Below are 23,159 nucleotides of genomic sequence, written 5' to 3' on the forward strand. Positions count from 1 at the left end.
AAGTTTTAAAATATTGTAGGCAAATATTTTTTTGCATGGGCCAACTGATATTTAGCTAAAATATTATTATTATTTCTTTAAAAAATGAATCTCATAGAACTAGACCCATATTGGATTATTTCATGTGTGACATTAATTTTCTGTTTAGCAGCATTGCCATGTGGTGACTTAGATATAGTGAAAAGTAAGGTATACTGGGGGAAATGAATGTTCAACCTTGCTCCTTTGCAATTTTAATGTGAAAATTGTATTTTCCATTTTGCTAAAACGATGCTTGCAAACTAGAAGATGCCTTCATTCAGAAAGGTATCAGTATAGATCTCTTTCCTGGGCAAGCTTATGCTTTCTTCGCTACAAAAAGTTTGTACCGGTTCTGCCAAGCACGCTTCTGGGCTAGAAGGCTAGATGGAAATTCAGTTCAGCTTACAAACAAGGCAGCTTTACTCCATCCCCTTTGTGTGAATGTATGTTTCAAGACCACCTCAAGCATCCATTGTCTTGTCTTTATAAGTTTGTTGACAGCCAGGAAAAAAAGATCATCATCATCATCATCTTCGTTTCTGCTAATACAATAAAAAAATAAAAATAACAAAGACATTAAAATCAGATAAAACCAGCAATAAACAGAATTAATTAAAAACTTCACCCAACAATATATTTAAAAGGTACTACTATCCTCTGCACATTTAACAGATAGACACAACAAAGTCGGGTGATGTTTGTGTGAGGAATCCTAATCTTGTAATTTGACTCTCCCAAGTTTTCATTGTGAAACAAGGGCTAAATTCATACAGTACTTTCTTCTGTCTTTCTTCCTGACGTTTCCTCACCTGTTATCTTTTTCCAATTCATGTGATCTTGCACATGACATAAAAGCAGCTTCTAGAAATCTAGTGGAATCTGCAAAAGTTAGCGCTCTCTTCCATCTTAATCTCCCCCTCGAAAAAGAAATCCATTTGTAACCTGTTAAGTCAGCAAATCACAGGAGTTTTGCATTGTAATTTCCCCATGGTTTTCATGCTGCTGCTGCTCATACAATGAAATTTGGAGCTCTTTCCCACCATTTAAAATTTAACATGACGTGGTGGTCTGTTGATAAAAAAGGCACAGTTCCATAGTGCAACAGGTACTGCAGTATAAAAGGAATTGTAGAAACTGAGACAGAAGTGGTAGCATTTAAACTGCGCAATAAACCCCATGCCTGAATGGAGACAAGGTCATGCCAAACTAAGTTTTCTTCAGAGTAGACCCATTGAAATTAAGAGAATTAATCCATGTCCGTTCATTTCAAAGTTCTACTCTGGGTAGAACTAACATTGGTTACAACCCACAAGCCTCAGCACATTATTATTGGTTTGCAAGACCATGGACTTTTTTTTGTACCAGTAGCAACAGCTGATATAAGGTTTTTTAGACATGATTGCTGGTTTGGGAGCACACCATGATTATTTTTTATTTCAGTTTATTTCAGCTTTCTCTAGTTTAGAGGCAGTACGCTACTGACTACCAGCTTCTGGGGAAAAGATGGAAGAGAGCTACTGCAATTGTGACTTGCTTGTGGGTTCCCTATAGTCAGCTGGTTGGCCAGTATGAGAAATTGGATGCTGGTCTGGACAGACCATTGGCCACGTCCATCAGGACTCTCCCTATGCTCTTAAATAAGTAACCCCTTCTTAAGTACTGCACTCTGAAAAAAGTCTGAATTAACTTCAAAAACAGTAGGTATTTCAGCCATAAACTGCATCATGTAACAGAACAATTATCACACACTCAAAAAAGAAAAGAAAAAAGAGTTAGGCTCAATGGAGGGTGATTCTGTTCACCTGCATCCCTGACCTCCATGCATTGTCCCAAAGATTGGAAAATATCCTCAGTTCATAGAGATGGTTCAAACAACCAGACACATAGCATTAGGTTTACTTTATTCTAGCACTGTGCCAAACCTGATGTCATGAGAAAACCTCAGCTGAAATGATTGGCTTAGCATTGCCACCTGTTCAGACCTTCAGATAGGGATGTGGGAGAAATTTTATTCAGTTTTCTCTCTCATACACACACACACACACACACACAGTTTTACAATTTAAAATACTCTTTCTGCTTCTTAAGATATCTGTGACTTCCCTTCTTCTTTCTCCGTGGTTCATTTTACATATCATAAATCCCTGCATATTTTACAAAAACTATACCATTCAGTATGCCATTATTGCATCCACCAAAACTTATTTACACTGTTGAATTTATCTTAATGCTGCCAGAATTTTCAGTTGTACACAATTATTTCCCATATATTCAATAAACATTTTCCAGTCTTTAGACATTTGATTCAGTTCCCATTGGGTAGGATTCCCCTTCTCTCTCCACACATTGAGCCTACACAGTTTTAAAAGATGCACAAAGGGCTAAAGCTATTGGGCTGTGGTGTGTGCATTTTTCACCTGGCTTACTTTTTAATAATAATAATAATAATAATAATAATAATAATAATGGGTCCAGAGTCTCAAACCAGCCTGGAAATTGCACTCTGACATCTCTCGCCTCATTTCACATGTGTGCGGCTGATTGTGATTACTCAGTGTTGATGAAAACTGTCTCTCTACCTGTTCAAGGCTCTTTAATATTACTTGACATGTTTGAGGGCTGAATCTTGGCATTGAAAAATAAGGTTCTGGGGATGTGACATTGAAAAATACATTTTAGGAATATGTCCCGGTGAGCCCTAGCTCAGATTAAGTTTCATGCTTTCAACTTACCAGTACCAGCAATCTAATAGGTTGAGCATCAATAGCTCGGAAGATGTTTTTTAATCTTCATTTTAAGAAGATTTCTTTTTTTTTAAAGCGAGCTTCAAAATAAAAATACGAAGCAGGCTTCTAGTTTTTGAGAAGCTGTGTTCAGGTGGTCCTGATGAAGCATCTGTCATATCAAATCCATCATGTGCGTTAAGCTTCATAACTCCGCCTGATAATGAAAAATGATGGGGAAATGTACGTTGATACAGCACCTCACAGTGTGGCATCGCAGCAAGAGAGTTTTAAAAATGTTTAGATTCCCCAAGTACAAGTTCCGTATGCCTTTTAATGAAGCAAGGACGGACAGCTTTGACTTGCTGCAAAAAAGAAAATATTCCAGTAGGTGTTTGTTTCTCAAATCTTTGTGGGTAATTAATCTTTCTGGTGCCTGAGATATCTGAAGGCTGATGCTATTAATGTGAGTGTCACACCGCATTGTGTCAGGGAATCCTTTCTTCTCTGTCACCACAGAGTTGTTGCTTACAGAAAGGCAGGTGGGTGGGGGGAATTCAATACCTTTGTGAATTTTCCCATCATCATTTATTTATTTATATTTATATCGCACCCTATACCAGGGGTCAGCAACCTTTTTCAGCCATGGGCCGGTCCACCATCCCTCAGACCATGTGGTGGGCTGAACTATATTTTTTGGGGGGGAAATGAACGAATTCCTATGCCCCACAAATAACCCAGAGATGCATTTTAATTAAAGCATACATTCTCCTCATGTGAAAACACCAGGCAGGCCCCACAAATAACCCAGAGATGCATTTTAAATAAAAGGACACATTCTACTCATGTAAAAACATGCCGATTCCCGGACCATCCGCAGGCCGGATTGAGAAGGCGATTGGGCCGCATCCGGCCCGCGGACCTTAGGTTGCCTACCCCTGCCCTATGCTGTGGGCTCAGGATGGCTACAACAATTTCATCAGTACCTCTCTGTGTCCTGAAAAGCATCATGATCTGATCGTTTTGTCAGGTCAGCTGCAATCCTGACACCACTTCCCTAGGAATAAGCCTTGTGGAATTCAGTGGGACTTACTTCTGAGTATATTTGGTGAAGTTTTCCACCTAATATATTAATACAGTGCAATAAAATTAGATGGAGGGGCACCTATGCTGCTTTTTCAGCTATTCACACATCTTACTTAGAGGTGGGAGAAAGCGTTATTAGAAAATCCACCAAAATTTCAACACACCACAGCCAGACCACCCAAATTTACCTAAAAACTTGCTTTAGGTCAAGTGTGGGGAACCTCTGGCCTTCCAGATGTTGCTGAACTTCAACTCCCATCATCCTTGGCCATTAGGCATATCTCCTGGGGCTGAGACTATTACATTTCTTTATCCAATACTCATTTCAAAATGGCTCGAATGTTTACAAATAAGCGTTTGCAAATTGCAATAGCACTTAGACCTAAATTTCAAACCTTTACTACACACACTAAAGGCTGATGTAGAGTTGTGTGACTAAATTAAAATGCTCTTTTGGCATGGGGTGGGAGTAAGTGGGGGTGAATCAGTTGCACAAAAGAAGATAGCATGGTCTAATTTCATGCAATGACTGAAAGGCTGAAATTCTTATTTTGTGCACTGATATATAGTTCTACTAAAATCACTTCTCCAGATAGAAAAGCAGACTTTGTTTCATGCAAATGATATACAATTTCCTTGTCATTATCCTGTCTGCTGTTGACACAGGTAGATTGGTGGACATGCCAAGAGAAAACGCAGTTAGAGATGGGGAAAATGTGATATAAAAGAGCAATATGCAAACATAAAAATACCTATGGATATTCTTCTGAAACATGCTGAAACACTCAGCTAGACCTTGTGGACTGGATAAAAACTGGCAGCAGATCCCATAATTGCATGGGCATTTTTCTCAGCTCCATGATCATGGCCATATATTTCATTACTTGGTCTGCATGCTATGTTTACCCTTGGTTCTTTTTAGACATGCATGTACCTCTCATTTGATGTGTGGACTGATGCCATTGAAAAGCATTTTATTGGTGTGAAGTGGTAAACAAGTTGTATCAATGGTGTTTTATCTGTGATGGCTCATTCCTCACTTGATGATGAAGTCATCAAGTGAATCACAGGCACATGTGAGGAGAAAGTGGACTTTGGGTTGGTAATGTGAAGTGAGGGGAAGGATTATGTGAACCAATTCTCCTTACTAGTAGCATCAAAATATGTGTGAATATTTAGTAGAGTATTAGGCCCTGCCTGGGTATTACAGTTTCAGCTGAGGAATTTCCCAAGTCCTATTGTCTGCTGAAGAGTTTTACCCTTGCTCAAAGGAGAGGGCATTTTCTATGGTGGCACCATGACATTTTAATCCCTAAGGAGGCTTGGCTGGTGTTGGCATTACAATATTTTGGGGTATTAGTTTCTGATTATCTGCTGTGCCCAGTCATTTTGCAGGGATTATATTGGTGTCTGGTCTTATTCTTCCTTTTAGCTGATGCCTTTTAGTGTTGATTGTTTTGTGATGGATTATATTTTGTTTTTATTGTTGCTATGATTATAATCACCTTGGGATCCATTTTAGAAAGTTATAAAATAAAAAAGAGATTTTTGCTTATGGGAAAAGTGCAGAGATGCACATAATAAGTGCAACTATAACTTATTAATGAAAAATGGGTCTTGGAGGTCATAGCATGGTGGCAGAGAATGTTCTTTGTGTGCACAAAGTCCTATGAATCCTTGGAACCTATAGTTTAAGGATCTAAGGACTTGGAAAGCGTTTTTTCATTTGAGATCTGACAAAATTACTGCCCACCAAACTGAGATAGATAGACCAACGATTGGACTCATTACAAAGCAGCTTGAAATGTTCATAAAGTCTTATGTGCAAGTTTGGCTTCAGTAGTTTTCTAGTAAGATTTGTATTATAGCAAACTGATGCAGAAGACTCTGAAATGCAGAAGGCAAAACTTCCCTGGAGCTAGGCATGGAACCAATGAGCTGTGCAGGCATGTTGGAAGTCTTTAATAGCAGACAAAGATTTAAAAGCTGTGTCTGTGGTCTGGTTTCCCCTCCAATGGATTATAGTGATGATCTATCATTTAGAAACTGAGTAGAAAATAAATTTGAAACCTCAGCAGTGAAGACTGAATATAACATCCTGAACAAGAAGTCGTATCATTCGTACAGCAGATACAATTTATTTTTTACAATTGAAAGTACAAAAAAAGCCCTAGTTCATATTTGCAAATATAAATCCTAAGAAACTTGAAAGGTGTCGCTAGCCGACAAAGGAGAGAGAATTAAATCTTTATAAAGTATATAGCAAGAGCAAAAAAAGGAGACTGAAAACTATCAGGAAAAATAATATTTAAGCATCTAGTTGCTGTATACATAAATCCAGGATGCTCTACAAAATGTTAATATATACATATTGTATAGCAAGTTGCATTATTTTTTATACAGTTAATGACATTTTATTCACAACCTTTTTTTAGTTTGCTTTATAAAAAATTGTCTCTAAATTCAATAGAAAAGACTTAAAATAACATGACAAAACTATACAATAGGGGAACATATACCATGTGCATTGGATACTGTCCTTATATACAGATCCTTGAAACCATATACAGAAATGAAAATAAAATGAATGGGCTGAATCCAAACTAAGTTGGTCACACTACAGTCCCACTGGGTGGGACGGGGGGATGTGACAAGTTAATCACAACTAACATAAGCCCCATTGGTTTCAATAGGACCTAAATGTGACTAACATAGTTTAAACTAGTGATTCCCAAGTTGTGTGCCAGGACAAACTAGTCAGCCATGAAAAGGGCATTACATGTGCCTTGAAAAAACTAAGCCACCATGTTGGGTGCATCCACCACTCTCACATTTGGAAAGTCCATGCAGCACTGACATCTCCACCTCATCCATCTCTACCAATAGAGTAAAAGTGTCCCTGGAATCCCTGGTATAGCTGCCCTACAGCTGACAGGTGTGAGGGGATCCCAGAAGTACCCTAGTACCTAGAAAATCATAGGTACCTAGAAAACCATAGCAGATCGAGGAAAAGGGGTAAGGTGTTTAACTAGACCATATAACCAAGATTTAATGCAGTTTCAATGAGAATGCCTTCCTATTTCTCCTGGATGTTGAACACTCTAGACCAGGCATGGCCAAACTTGGCCCTCCAGATGTTTTGGGACTACAACTCCCATCATCCCTAGCTAACAGGACCAGTGGTCAGGGATGGTGGGAATTGTTGTCCCAAAACATCTGGAGGGCCAAGTCTGGCCATGCCTGCTCTAGACAGATTGTGTGTGTGTGTGTGTGTGTGTGTGTGTGTGTAAAAAGGTGTGCCTCTGAATTCTAATCCAGAAAAGAAGGGCCCATGTATCAAATGCTTGGGAAACACTAATATCAACAGATTACAGTACTAAATCATCAGGTATGGACAAATGGCTGACTGGAAAAGGATTTTCCATTGTCCATTGTCCAGTACTTTACTAGGTTTCAGATTTGTACAAGGCAGTGGGCTGATTGCAGTTTATGCAAACTTTTATCAAAGCAGGGGAAGTCATACTGCCTGAAACAATCAATACCGGGTAACAAGAATGGTGTGCTGTGTAGGTGAGTAGGCCTCACTGCAGTGTTTACCCGATATTTTCAACTTGCTGTTCCTTCAAATGTTTTGGACTGCAACTCCCATTGCCCTTGACTATTGCCCATGCTGGCTGAGGCTGATGGGAGTTGTAGTCCTGCAGCATTGGCAGGTCTCAAGGTTCACGGATAGATTGAAAGACCCACCGTAAAAAATAAAAAGAAGGAAAAGTGTAGCTTTGCCGGAACAGCAGGGGACAGTTGTGATGGAGGAAGAGGCAAGGCCGATAGCTTAGTATGCTCTTCTGTTAGTTCATTTGTGAAAGTTGATTCACATCTGAAAGTGCTGCTAGCCTTATCTCTCTATATGCTAACCTCTCTCTATATGTCATGTATGTTCTTCCTTGTCTGGAAGAAAATTGTCTGACCCTCCACACTCAGAGCCATGACCACGTGTACATGGCCCAGTCCATCCATGAAACTCCCCAATATTAGAGCAGCATCCCCCCCCCCAAACTGCCATGCTTGGAGAAACCACTGTCAGAATGCTACCATGATAACTGTGGATAGACCAGATCACAAACATTGTCCGTGCAATTGCATCTCTTGAAAACAATTGAGACACATCATTTGCAGAGGGAAAAGCAAGTAGTGGGCAGGCAGTGAAGCTCATTCTAGTTTATTTGCAAAGAAAGCTTTGCTGCATGGCAAACACCTATGTGTTTACTGAAATGTTTACTGTATGAAATCAGCCTCAGAGTTGCCCTTTGGGTGGTTCTAACTCCCATAACTGGTGATACACTAAGTGAAATGCAGCTTAACAGCCATGTTGGACAGCCCAGTATGGTTCCTTATTTTTTAATGCCTTACAGGTAAAGGTAAAGAGACCCCTGACCATTAGGTCCAGTCGTGACCGACTCTGGGGTTGCGGTGCTCATCTCGCTTTATTGGCCGAGGGAGCCGGCATACAGCTTCCGGGTCATGTGGCCAGCATGACTAAGCTGCTTCTGGAGAACCAGAGCAGCGCACGGAAACGCCGTTTACCTTCCCGCTGGAGCGGTACCTATTTTATCTACTTGCACTTTGACATGCTTTCGAACTGCTAGGTTGGCAGGAGCTCACCCCGCTGCGGGGATTCGAACCACTGACCTTCTGATCGGCAAGTCCTATGCTCTGTGGTTTAACCCACAGCACCACGCACGTCCCTTACGGGGACTCTAAAAACTGTGGTGTTTTCAAGCATGCTGGTGAGCAAATTTGGCTGAACAAGTGGCAAGTTGTGCATACCATCTCTAGGGCAATTGCAGCAGCATTTGGGAAGTCCTCCCCAACCCTCCTGGTTTTTAGTTATAAATCATGAAGGCTCACTGCTTTGCAGGATGCAGCAGTTACGGTTTGTGACAAATTCAGTGCCTATTGTTGAGCTATCTCAAGATAATATGATTATGCTAACAAATCTCCTATTTAAATCTTCCGCCTATAGTTCATACTACTTGTGAGATTATATGCCTCCCAAACGTTTGGGGCCTAGTGATGTTGTTCTTTTCCAAGGTCAGGGGCTGAGGAGGGGGAATCCTACATTTCTCATTTGGGTGGAACGTATTAACTTTTCAATCATTTTCCAGCATAGGTGTTTGGGGAATGGGAAGCAATTTAACAAAAATCTATAGCCTAATTTAGGCTTATCATTGCAATCTGAAGATTAATTAATTCTGTAGACCCAGGTGATTTAAAGAAATGGCAACTTTAAAAAAAGCATTAAATTCCTTGCTAGATGTTGGCAGCATGAATTGTAGTGAAAATACTTAAGAAGTCTACATATGTGGACTGATTGAGTACAGAAATTACATATCAGAACAGTTCCTTTCTCTGAAATGGTGTGGCTGTTCAAAAACTGCTATTTTTTTATTGAAATCCTTTACCTGCTTACCTAAACCCCACTGCACGCATTTGGAGTTGTTTTTGTAAAGGATTGTGCTGTCAGATAGATAAATTTAAACTACGGTAATCGATAGGTAAAAATACTGACATTTCGTTTTAAAGGATACTTGGTCCCACTCGGGATATTTATTAAATACAGTGGTACCTCGGGTTACATACGCTTCAGGTTACAGACTCCGCTAATCCAGAAATATTACCTTGGGTTAAGACCTTTGCTTCAGGATGAGAACAGAAATCGTGCTCCAGCGGTGCAGGCCCCATTAGCTAAAGTGGTGCTTCAGGTTAAGAACAGTTTCAGGTTAAGAACGGACCTCCAGAACGAATTAAGTACTTAACCTGAGGTACCACTGTATTGCACTATTTGAAGAAATACTTTAATAGTGTCCCACAAGATTTTAATACTGACCCAGTACCCAAATGTTCATCTGTTAGCAATAATTATGCAGGAGACTCCCATTGAAGAAACACTCCTCTTGGCTGGATCTACAACCCAGATCAAAGATTGGGTCTTTCCTTGTGACTATCTTAGATTGAAAACATCACCAATGCTGTGATTGGGAGGATACAAAGGACTTGGCTATTGGCTAGATTATGCCCAGTCTGTCAGAGAGATATGCCTTGAACAGTTGCAAGGCAGCCATAAAATATTTATTTCTTTCATCCTCAAAGAACCAAAAGTGGCAATTGATTTCACACACACACACACACACACACACACACACCATGGTGGTGCAACTGGGAAAAAATATTGTAACCAATTCTAGAGTGTGCACCTATGGTGTAATCTGTAACATTGGCCCTTTGGGTGGTGCTTGGACTGCCAGCTTCTTGCATTCACTGTGTAATATATTAATATGCCCAAGGGATGCTTCGTTGGTTTACCGTCCAGTTGATACTGACAGCTCAATGTGTGAACTAGCGTGGCTGAAAAGACCTGTGCTTGCAGTAATATGAAAGCTCTCTTTGTTGTGTTGTGGCTGTACAGGTCACCCACCACTGTAACATTCTGGAATAACATGGAATAACCCAGTGACTCGCCATAATTGGATGGTTAATTTAACCACTCTGTGTTCCTGGTTGGCAAGGGAAGTCATAATGCTCCTGCAGTAAGGGAAAGGAGTGAAAATACTTAAGATTTTCCTGTTGGCAGCATCTCCTTTGATGCTCATAGCCATCAATATGTCTGTTATAACCTGGCAGTGTATGTGGTAGTCAGTGATACTGTTTCTGATGCTGAGATGAGCAGCAACGCCAGTAGTTCCCTTGGCCCAGGTTCTGCTGAGCTACTTGATCTCTACTCAGGCTGACTGAGCTTTGTCAGTGTGTTTTAGACAGCCAGGCAATTCAGAGGAGGTCTGCAGACCACAGGAGCTGCTGGCTGTTAGAAGTGTGTTGTGGAAGCAGTCCCTTGTGCTTGCTTTTCCTCTGAATGTTTTTTTTAAAAAAACAAAAGAGAGTGCCAGCACACTCTGCAAATGAGCAATATTTGTCTCCGCAGCATCAAGCTGCTAATACAATCAGATCTATTACCCTTTGTCATCCTCTCAGTAAGATTGTTCCCCTCTAGGTTTTAGCCTCTGAGCCATGATAATAAATCACAGAAGGCTAAGGGAAAGTTGGTTACCCAAACACAGAAGAGTTTACCATTTAAATGGCAGAAAGCAACCATCTATGAGGCCCACAATGCGTGATTTTTGTTTTCTTAAAAAAAGATCGTTAAATCTGTAACAAAGAAAATTATTGCAAGAGAGAGTTCTCACTATATTTATGGTTATAAGGGATGTTGTACAAAACATAGTGCATCAGCTTTGTCTAAACATTACTTAGGTGTGAATACACAAATATAATTAAAAAAAAAACCAGGAGCATACTTTACAACATAACTTACAGTACTATAAATATATTTTATATACATGTTAGTATATTTTTAAGACATTATCTTCATACATACATATACATATATATTATATCTATACATATGTGGTTTGTATTAATATTAGACTATTCAGTGCTTTAATTTTATTATGAATCTGCACTTTACTTATAAATATTTGCATTTTTTAAACCAATAGCAAATTCTTCTATATCAGAAGGCTCTTGCAAACCTCTTAAGCTCAGTCTATTGGTAGAGTGATCTGTCCATGGTTCTGATGAAGAGTGTTGATGTATCTTCAATCGAAATTTGTCCTTCTAGTTTGACTGCTCCTCATGAGGCCTAGAATAGTGGTTGCAAAGGAATGACTGCAGGATGTGGTGACAGGAGTGAGGGGAACAGTGTGTGTGGCAATGGGGGAAATGCCAAATGGCTTGGGTGGAGAACTGAAGCTGGAATGAGGGGCAGTTGGGGTGGGCCAACGATGGCTGTGTGACTCGCAGGGCAAAGTCTTGGCCCGACTGACAGATGAGGTAAAGGTGTCCGTGAAAGAGCCGGGACTTGGGAAAGAAACTGTTGGTGAGGCTGAAGGACCTTAAATGTACTTGCTGCTGCAGCTGCAGCTGCTGCGGCTGCTGCTGCATGTTGTTGCAAAACCGTGTGGTGGATTGTAGTGACCGAGGTAGAGCACAGAGGCTGCTGCAAAGGCAAGGGCTGCAGAGGGGCATTGGAAGCTTGGACTGCAGCTGGAGGAAAGGTCAGCTTCATCTTACTGGCGAGCATGTTTTGCTGGAAGATCTGGTGGTAGGCCTCGCATTGCAGATCTTTGAACTTGTCGTGGCTTTCGGGAGGCAAAAGCAATGTGTGTTCGGGCAAAGTGAAGGGGGCAAGAATTTGCTCTGTGGTTAAAAAAGTGTGACTGTTCATATGTGCTTCTTTAAAGGGCAAAGGGGGCGGTGCATTAAATATACCTGGGTTATACCGTAGCCACTCGTTGACTGATGGGTTGAGTTTCTCTTGGGGCATAGCCTCAGCCACTTCATAATGACACAGATATGCTTTAGGAGGAGGCTGATCAAAGTTTCTTTCAAGACTGGGCACTTTATTAGGAGCTTGCATTTCAGGTTTTTCTCCTTCTTCTAGCATGTTTTGGGGTTTCACCATTGGCTGAACACTGTGTTCGGTAACAGAAGAAGAAGAAAATGTAGATTCCTCCAGAGAGGTAGTTTTCTCTGTACTGGAAGAGTTTGAACCTTTGATATTTTCTAATGAAAGTAAATGTTCAGATTGTGGAGCTGTTTGACTTTCTACTGACTGGATTGTTTGTTCCATATTACCATTTGCATCATCTGTGATGGAAGATATTTTCGTTTGCTCTGTGTTTTCTTCAGTAAATAGTTTGAGGGAATTATTGATTGTGCATACCCTTTTAGGAGACTCAACAATGACATTCCTTCTTGGTGCCCTCTCTCTAAATGCATGTTGAGTTCTTGCTCTCTTTCTCCTTCGTTTCCGTTTAGGTTTACAAGGTGCTGCTAAGTTACATGTTTGCCTCAGATTCTCTTCTGAGGAACAGGTCAGTGCATTTGAACTTTCATCTGATGAACAAGAATACATATGATGTTTCCGTTTCCTATGGGACCTCTCTGGCTCTTCTGTGAGTGAATGATAGGCTCTCTTCGTGGGCTGTGATTGATTCACACATTTTTCTTCAGGAAAATGGTCTAAATGTTTATGGTCTGGGCTACTGCTACATCTTCTGATTCTCCAACTACAAAATGCTCCAGAATGAACTGAGTTGCATCTTCCAGAACTTGTACCTGGTTTATTTGATTGTCTGTGAGAAATTGATTTACTCCTTCTCCACACTTGGTTAGAGTTAATGTAGAATTCCCTATTGTCTTTTATGTTGCAAGTGGGATGTAGACTTTGGTTTCCATGGACCTGTGTGGATGTTCCACCACAGTCACTGTTGTCAACCTGGAAAGTTTCAGATGTCTGCTGAAAGAGTTCCACAACTGAATCTCCCATTCCATTTTCACCAGTGTCTTGTTCCAAAGCATTATGAAGTTTTGGATATTTATCAACATCAGCACAGTTATTTTGCTGTTCGAGTAACGGAGAAATTTTAATATCTGCCTCAGTAATTTCCTCCTCATAATGGTGGTGGCATAGCTTTCTTCTTCTTTTCCTCTTCCTGTTTTTGTGAAACCACTTTTCATGTGTTCTTTTTATCCAGGCTTTGTTTTGCTGTTCTGATGAGCTTTCATGTATACATTTTGGGGAATTATGACATTTTTCATTTTCTCCAATCATCCACAAAGTATCTAGGCTTAGGCCATCTTGTTTTTTATTGAGGCTACAATCCACTGCCACTGAAGCATCCGTCGTAGTTAATTTTTCATCATTGTATGGATGTGTGTTAATGTGAGATGCACAGTCAACATTTGCTAAAAGAGATTTATCTGGACAGTCTAAACTCAAATCTTGGTTTGATTGAGGTTTATTTTTCTCAAGGCATTCGTTTGATCTTGATGACCTAAAGTCAAAACATAATGGATTACAACTGTATGAAATGACTGGCTCTGTGTTTGTGTAAATTAACATTTCTGATGGCCACTGAAGAATGGTTGATCCATGTTTGTTAAGCACAGGAACAAATGGCTCACAAGGTCTCTTTTGTGAATTTTGTTTACAAGGAAAAGCTACTGTTTCCCCCTCAGAATTTGCTGGCATCAGTCCATCCGATGAGCATTTTTTAATTTCAACTTCAGCGGCTGGTGAATCGCTGCTCAGATTCTGATCATTTTTTTCCTGGATATCCTGCTGTGATAAACAGTTTTCATTCACAGGGAGACCTGTGCATTTATTTCCATTGGGCTCATCACTATTACTTTCTGCAGGGAGGGCTTTGTTCCCAAGGACAACTTTGGATGATGTTTCATCTGGTGAGGCAGCTGAATCTACATTAACAGAAAAGCCCTCTGAATCGCCAAGCCCAGGTTCTTTCAAATGAGAAGCAGGAGATCTTAATTCCATGACGTCCTTTATCATGTTTCCTTCACTGGGTAGTTCATCTGGTAGTTCCTGTACTTGGAGAGATTCATCAGCATGTTTTTCCATTAGTGGAACAATAGAATTAGGTTTCTCCTCAGAACACAGAGACATTTCTTCATTCAGTGAAACCTGAAGGCTGCAAGGTCCAGGAACAAACCGGCTTCTTCTGCTAAGCCCATGTTCAGATGAAGTTTCATCATTGTATTCATAGAAGGCAGCAGCCGATGATTCCAGCTTGACTGCTGCTTTCTTAGGAAATGCAAAAGAGAACCCCACTTTATGTCCATGGAGCCCCTGCGTTTGATCCCCAGGCTTGTTAATGTCTGGCTTGCTGTTATTTGCATTATCAGGTGAGGAAGAAGCCACAGATGTAACATTGTCAGCTGTCTTTGAGCTGTGCAATAATGCAAAGTTGAATTCTTGCTCCTTTTTAGTAGAGTCGATGAGGGCACGTGGAGGGATTTCGTTACAATTATCTCGGACTGTAACTGTCGTGGATCTGAACATAGGGCCACTCCCTGGAGCACTGAAAGAAAACAAGAATACACTTTCTGTAAATGCAGTTCAGAAGCATTTGAAATGCAAAGCTAGCAGTGCAGTAACAATGTCACCTTTCCAAAAACAGCACAATCCTGACATTTTACAGGCAAAAGATACGCATGCATTTGAAGGCAATTCTGTGCACAAGTGCTGCCTGCTAAACTCTCCTGTAGGTCCCGTGAGTTCCAATTGCTACAGAGGGTTGTATATCACCACCATCATTATCAGGGGTCAGCAACCTTTTTCAGCTGTGGACCAGTCCACCGTCCCTCAGACCATGTGGTGGGCTGGACTATATTTTGAAAAAAATAAATGAACGAATTCCTATGCCCCCAAAATAACCCAGAGATGCATTTTAAATAAAAGAACACATTCTACTCATGTAAAAACATGCTGATTGCCAGACCGTCCATGGGCCGGATTTAGAAGGCGATTGGGCTGTATCCAGCCCCCAGGCCTTAGGTTGCCTACCCTTGGCTTAATGCCAAAATAGGCTTCCATTTGGTTTATAGCACCATCAATGTCTACTCAAGTGCAGGGGTGAAGGAAGGGTAACCGGCACCCAGTGCAGGGTGTCGGGGGCGGGGCAAACCACCTGGCTACGCATGCGCAGTACATAGCATGAGCCGCAAACACGACATGTGCGCATGTGCCACCAGGCTGTTTCCCTCTCACATGGTGGCGCGATGGCAGGCGGCGAGACCGTGGCAGGGTGCCTTCTTGTCACCCCCTTAGAGATGGCACCTGGCACGGACCTCCCCCTGCCCCCTTCCCTCCGCCACTGCTCAAGTGTCTAGGAGGAACCTGGTCTAGATGTCATAAGTGGGAGCTACCATCTTTTGCTTTCTTGCTGCTTCCCCCATTTGCTTGCCTTTCTTAGGGCTCACTATGTGCAGCTGCCCAAAGAGAGATTGAAAGCAACTTCTCCTTCTTTCAGTGCTTGCTGGAGAGGGGAGGCAACAACAGGAGGGAGGAGGAGGATGAACCCAGGCAGTGGTCTCTAGAGTTGGCAGAGGGCCCTTTGCCAAAGCATGGACTAGATAAGCTCAGTTGTTTAGAGTCTGTTGATAACACCAAGGCTGCAGGTTCGATCCCCATATGGGACAGCTGCCTATTCATGGGGTTGCACAAGATGATCCTCAGGGTCCCTTCCAACTTTACAGTTCTATGGTTCTAATTAACACTGTGGTTAAAGCAATGCCTCTTTTTTTTAAAAAATGGAAGAAATATATTAATAGATAGGTCTTAGAACTCTTCCATGCTGTGAAGTATGCAAAACAAACAAAAACAATTTCCAGGTTTCCCACCCATTCTCATTCAATATGGCAAACCACACTTTATATAACAGCTCTGTGTCCTGGGAGGAAATGAGCACATAGTCAGATGCCAAGGGTTTCATTTGGCCTGATGTGGTTCTATTCTCTGGAAACAAAAAAGAAAAAGAAAAAGAAAAAGAAAAGAACAAAGGGGGGGGGGGAGAAAAAGACACCATGTCTCTTTCTGGTCATTTATTCTCCAGCTCCCTTCTGTTCTTATTCTCTTACAAAGAAGTCAGGAAGACATCTATACCACTGAACTAGACAATTATTTGAAAGTGACAAGGACAGAATTGCAGCTGGAAGTTTTCTATGGGTCTTCCACACCATTACGCTGGAATGACAAAATTTGTCTTGACTTTTTCTTTAGGAGAAACGTAATGGCAACTTTTGGTCTGGTTCACACACACACTGGCCCACCCCCTGCCATCCTTGGACTGGAGTGTCTTCCACCACCGTGGGGAGAACCTTCAGCACAAACAGAGCCCTACACACAAGTACACCAAATTAAGGCTATCTGTCCATTGTGGTTGGGGAAATGGAAACCGGTACTTTACATGAGTGGGACTTCACATTTAGTGAAGGTTCAGTGAAAAGAATGTGTGTGAACCTGGGACTTTTACCTATCTCTCAGTGAACATGACACCTACATGCTACAGTTGAATGTGTGAATGAACCAGACCTAATTTACATGTAAGCACCCCTCTCCCCACTGATCAATAAAGGTGGAATTCAGTGTTGCTCTCTTGCAAACGTTCTGTCTTTGCAAGTATTTCAACTAGCCAGATGGAACAATCCCATCTCCCCCTCCTCCCCATTGTTCTGTGGGTTCTCCTGATGCCCCATCAAGTCATTCTTTGAGGGATGGTGGAACCCCATGTCTCAAGCAGAAGTCCTTGCACAGGGCTTCTCCTGATGGAGTTTCTTAAGCGAATCCCATCCCACATATTTATGAAAATCCATATTGCAGCTGTGAATCATAACACTAGGGATTTATTGTCTCTCAAGCATGTATATTTTGGTAAACATCAGTTTGGCAATTCTGCAAGCCATGTTTGCTCCCACCCTTCCCTTCAAGAAAGAAATGCAAGGCCTGCCACTCCCATGGGGAGGGGAGAGGGGCTTGGTCACATGGTATCAGTGGGCAAATAGGAGGTGGTCTGGAAGGGGTTTTTAAGGTAGCTCCTCCTTCAGACCCCCTCCTGTTTGCCCATTGGTACCCTTTATTGGCATTATAGGCTAATCACCCAGAGCTGAGTAGGATTTTTGTTGTTGTTAGGGCCTCTCTTCCCCCACACACTTCACACTGTTGAGTAAATTTGATTGGCATTCAGGGAGAGGTATGGCTTGCCTGCCAGTATGGCATTGAGTCTGAGTAGATAAGAAAGCTGGGTGCAAACCCTAGGTTTATGGAAGCAGTATTGGGCTAAGGACACCCTTCAGGGACCAGCTGCTACATTGTGCCTGGAGGGCTTGGAGGAGTGTCCCTTGAGGCCTGGAGTACACACACAGGTGAATGCTGCACAGTCTGCATGCACTTGTGGGGACCATACACAAGGTTTTTCTGATGAAGAGGGAGTCTTTTATTCACTGACCTTAGCTGGGGAGCCACAGTGCAAGGCTGCAGCTCATGTCCAGACTGGGTGAGGATTTACCTGTCAGAGTTTGACAAAGTTTGGGCATGTTTAGCCTGGAGAAGAGGAGGTTAAGGGGTGATATGATAGCCATGTTCAAATATATAAAAGGATGTCACATAGAGGAGGGAGAAAGGTTGTTTTCTGCTGCTCCAGAGAAGCGCACACGGAGCAATGGATCCAAACTGCAAGAAAGAAGATTCCACCTAAACATTAGGAAGAACTTCCTGACAGTAAGAGCTGTTCGACAGTGGAATTTGCTGCCAAGGAGTGTGGTGGAGTCTCCTTCTTTGGAGGTCTTTAAGCAGAGGCTTGACAACCATATGTCAGGAGTGCTCTGATGGTGTTTCCTGCTTGGCAGGGGGTTGGACTCGATGGCCCTTGTGGTCTCTTCCAGCTCTATGATTCTATGATTCTATGATTCTATGATTCTAAGTCCTCACCTGTCTGTTAAATCTGAATTTGTTTGATTGGGTTGACTTGTTTGCTTGGAATGCATATCCTCCATTCTGTTAACATTTTAAGAAATACATCCTTTAACCTATTCTATGCCTCAAGTCTCCTTTCTGGATGTGTAGGTGGGGGGGGGGGCTTGGCATAAATTATATGTCAAAATCTCTTTAATCTTGAATTTGTACAGCATGCTGTCCAACTTTTCTCTTTCAAAAATAGGGACACCCTAAGGAAAAGAGGGACATTCTGGGATCAAATCAAAAACTGGGACAGCTTCTGTAAATCAGGGACTGTACCTGGAAAATAGGGGCACTTGGACATCATATGGCACAGGACTTTATTATAATGAGCCAAACCACCATGCCTAGGATAGGGCACTAATTTCCCTACTCTATAAAATCCCACCTGCCAGAATTATTTTAGCTTCCCTTGAAACATCTTCAGATCTTTTGACTGAACAAGATCTTCCGCATTTGTCTCAAATTTCACTTTGTGTGCAATTTGGTGGAAAGCCCAACTGACAGCAGCTCTCCAGGGCCTCTCAGACAGTCTTGCTATCCTTGATCATTTCATCAGAAATGCTTACAACGGAACTTGCAGCTTTGTGTATGCAAAGCATGGCCCCTGCCACTGATCGGCAACCCCCCCTCCCCTGTGTTTTTAACGACATTTTGGGAATGCATGTTGCGCTAGCAATTTTGGAATGACTTTTAAACACATCTTATTTGACACACGAGTTGTTGAGTGAAGATAAGTACGGAACCCCCCATGGTCATTTTAAATAGTTGCTCTCCGAGCACAGCTACACTATACCAGACAGGTTTGCATTTTCTCTGATGTAGCATGTAGAGCTCTTAGCTGTATTTCTAAAACATTTATAGCTGTATCTAAATGTATACAGTACCCCAGGGGTCCAGCTTGCAATTTCAGATATGTATACACATAGGCTGATCTATTGTCCTCCTCTCTCTCTGAAGCACCACCATTAATAAATATACCATTAGGTATAATGTGATCATTAGCACAGCATGAGGAGTTGGATACGGACCTCTGGCTGTGAGTTATTTAAAGGTTACAAAGGCCTGAGGAGTAAGGGTAAAATAATAACAACACACACCCCAACCGGCAACATGCTAAATCAGAGTTTTGGGATTTAAACTGTTTCAGCTGTACAGTAACCTACAGGGCTTAAATTATTTCTAGTTTGAATTGTTCATGGTCTGCAGCCAATTCATTGCAGAGTCTTGGGTCTGGAAGAAGACTATAAGGTCACTCATTTTGCCTTTCTGTGATTAATTGCTTTATCTACAAATATTCCTGATGGGTTATTCTTCAAATCCAGAATTGAGGGGAGCAGGGGTGCTGAATGCAACCATAGGGCAAGGATGATGATGAGGAGGAGGACGACGGCGACGATTTAAAGGGATATCTTAAGGAAGTGAGTCATGCCATCCATTAATTGGAAATAGGAAACGTTACTATTTTCAGGGGGTTATTAGTCAGTTCTGATGAGAAACAAAAGTTGCGATTAAGAAGTATAGGCCGGCAGGCAGGATTTGGGAAAAGGTCTTGGGAAACATAGATTCAAGACCCTGCTCAGCAAGCTGGGTATCTAAGAGTATACCTCAGTGTCAGTTGCCAACCTGTGAAATGGTTGTGATAACTGTCAAAAGAGTATAAAGGGGTATATAATTCATAGGAATTACAACTAACACTTGATAACCCAAATTCTATCACACCAGTAAAGTTAACAAAAATGTATAAAGTGTGTAACAAATGTTGGAAATGTAAAGAAAAAGAGGGGACATTTTATCATATGTGGTGGGAGTGTAAAAAGGTGAAATGCTTCTGGGAAATGATATATAATGAATTGAAAAAAATGTTGAAATATACATTTGTAAAGAAACCAGAGGCATTTCTGTTAGGTATGGTAGGAAATGAAATAAATAAAAAAGAATGTAAGCTTTTCTTATATGCGGTAACAGCTGCAAGGATACTACTGGCCCAAAAATGGAAACAAGAAGAATTACCAACGATGGAGGAATGGAGAATGAAACTAATGGACTATGCAGAACTTGACAAATTAGCAGGAAAGATCCGAAACCGACGGGGCCATAAGTTCACCGAGGACTGGAGTAAATTTGTAGATTATTTGAAAAGTATATGCGATGAACAAACAACGTTTGTTGGTTTGCAGGAAGCTCTGTGAAAAATTAATATTGGAAATATTGTAAAAAAGGGAGTAGGGGGGAGGTTATTATTATAAGGCAATATAAAATCAGGAAATGTGTAAGAAATAATCAAAACGGAGGATTGTCAGAAGAGCTGAGGGAAGTCCAAAAAGAATGTATTTGTGAGAAAATGTGTGTTATGTTCCTATAATTTTGTTTTATAACATTAATAAAAATATTTATTAAAAAACAAACAAACACTTGATAACCCAAATTCTCAGTTCTCGGATCTATATTTTTGAAAAAGTGGTCAGATGACATTTCTCTTAAATCAGGGTGAGCCAATGTGATGATCTCCAGTCAGATGTTGCAGTACTACAACTCCCATCATCCTTGACCATTGGCTGTGCTGTCTGGGTCTCATGGCACCTGGACAACATTGTTTCCTGCTTGGCAGGGGGTTGGACTCGATGGCCCTTGTGGTCTATTCCAACTCTATGATTCTATGGAGGATGCATTGCTGGGTACTCCAGCCTTTCAGATTATTTTTTGTCAGTGCTCCCCCTGGTCGTGAGGTACAGTATGTTATAGGCTTTGTCTTAGAGAGCTGTTCTTTCTTATCAACGCAGTAAATCTCAGAGCAGTTTTGCATGACAATTCAGATCTCTCCACTTGGAAGTCCACTAAAAAACCCATGTTTATTGTTTTAAAAAATGTCAGAAATGAAGGAAAATAGAGGACTTCAGTCATCACGCATAATTGCCTGTCAGCGCAACAAGAAAATACTTCATAATGGCAGCCAATCAATTTAGAATGTGCTAAGAGCAATGATTTGTGGTGATGAAGTGAATGCTATTAGCAGTTTGAATGTGTGAACACACCTCAATAAAAGTTGTAACACGAATTGCACATTTAAAGTGTGACATAAAGCAGCAGCCATAAGGGGTCCTCTGTTTGCCGTTTCCACAGTATATATGGTTTGTGACACTGAGAAGCGGTTGCTTAATGCAGTAAAATGTTTGACTTCGTTCTTCCCACCCAGCATATCCTTATATTGCTGCTACACATATTTCAATGTCTACAATGGCTTCATGCAATCCCAGATGGGAGAGCAATATGGATGTTTGCAAACTGAGATGAAAGATGGAATGCTACTAGTGATAAAGGATGCAGGGAGGCTACCAATGATAAAAATGTGTGTTGGACCAGATCATCTGCTTGTTACTCTGCATGTTCCCAGCAGTACTGATTGAGGGTTGGGGAGGGGGAGAGAAAATTAGGAAAATTAGGGATGTTCTGCCATCAGTCTACAGTGATCAGCATCTTCCTGTTGGGATCCACAGAATGCTGTGTGAGGTAGTAAGTCTGCAGGCTTGAGTTTGCTAGCTGATGCAATCAGCCTGCAATACTTTCTATGGAGGTGCTGGGTCAGAATGACTCAGCAGTAATGTACTAACAGTTGATTGGCTGTCATCGGTTTAAAAGGGAAACCTGTCCAGCAGTAATGGTGGTGGTGTAGAGGAGTGTGGTCAGAGAGAAAGAGTCTTCCTATTTGCCTTAAGGTGCAGCCAGGTACTCTGTCTGACTGTATGAACTGCTTCTGTAGATATTTGTATATATAGTAAGGGTAAAGGGACCCCTGACCATTAGGTCCAGTCATGACCGACTCTGGGGTTGTGGCGCTTTATTGGCTGAGGGAGCCAGCATACAGCTTCCGGGTCATGTGGCCAGCATGACTAAGTCACTTCTGGCAAACCAGAGCAGCACACGGAAACACCGTTTACCTCCCTGCCGGAGCGGTACCTATTTATCTACTTGCACTTCATGCTTTCGAACTGCTAGGTTGGCAGGAGCAGGGACCGAGCAACGGGAGCTCACCCCGTTGTGGGGATTCGAACCACCGACGTTCTGATCGGCAAGTCCTAGGCTCTGTGTTTTAACCCACAGCGCCACCCATAGCCCACATTTGTCTATATAGCTCACAATAAATAATACTGCACTGAAGAACCTGGAACTCTGAGCTTTTCTGCTAAAGCGCCGTGAAGAATTCGCAACACTTCCCACTGTAGCACCCACTTTCCCCTGGGACCCTGAAGATTTTTTCACATGGGCAAATTCCTTTGCAGGATTTGACTCAATCACTGGAACCTCCTCTTTCTGTAAGAGCTATTCGACAGTGGGACAGACTCCCTCAGGGGGCTGTGGACTCTCCTTCCTTAGAGGTTTTTAAGCAGAGGTTGGATGGCCATCTGTCATGGATGCTTTAGCTGAGATTCCTGCATTGCACGGGTTGGAATGATGACCTTTAGGCTACCTTACAACTCTACAGTTCTATGATTCAGTGATAATATCACCAGGTAGCAGGTGGTGGGATGGATCTCTGCCAGAGACTCTGTAAACCTGTAGTCCATCAGAGTAGACAACATTGGGCTAACGTGTCCAGTGATTTGACTCTGAAGAAGCTAAGTTCGTATCTGCTTGCACAATGGGACTTCCTCTTCCTCTCCTGTCCCTGTGCCTCCTAACAAATCAAATCAAAACAAAACCCTGCACCGGAAGGTGCCTGCTATGGGCATCTAGTTGGCCACTGTGAGAACAGGATGCTGGACTAGATGGGCCTTGGGCCTGATCCAGCAGGTCTCTGCTTACGTTTTTATGTGTGCAGGTGAGTCGATGAAAGAGAAGTCTTGTTGTGCAAATGGAATTGTATTGTACAAGCAGAATGGCAGCATTGGCTACAGCACTATTATTCCACTTCCCCAGTTGCTGGTAAGTGAAGCCCCTGAATCAGCAACCTTTGTGAT

General features: G+C 41.8%; 1 protein-coding gene across 2 annotated transcripts in view; it reads right to left on the bottom strand.

Moving 5' to 3' along the window:
* Positions 1-23,159, bottom strand: part of ZNF804A (zinc finger protein 804A) — a 260,558-nt gene that overhangs the window by 46,040 nt on the left and 191,359 nt on the right. The window contains exon 4 of one of the 2 annotated variants that reach the window (XR_013991148.1): positions 9,878-14,767. Coding sequence is in view for 1 of the 2 variants with exons in the window: in XM_081023472.1 (XP_080879598.1) it covers positions 11,527-14,767 (3,241 nt within the window). In the remaining variant the exon portion in view is untranslated. Of the gene's footprint in view, positions 1-5,992; positions 14,768-23,159 lie in introns of those variants that run through there. The other variant, XM_081023472.1, reaches the window with a different exon arrangement.

This window comes from Podarcis pityusensis (assembly GCF_964106645.2).
Source record: "Podarcis pityusensis genome assembly, chromosome: 1".
In the NCBI taxonomy this organism is placed as follows: domain Eukaryota; kingdom Metazoa; phylum Chordata; class Lepidosauria; order Squamata; family Lacertidae; genus Podarcis; species Podarcis pityusensis.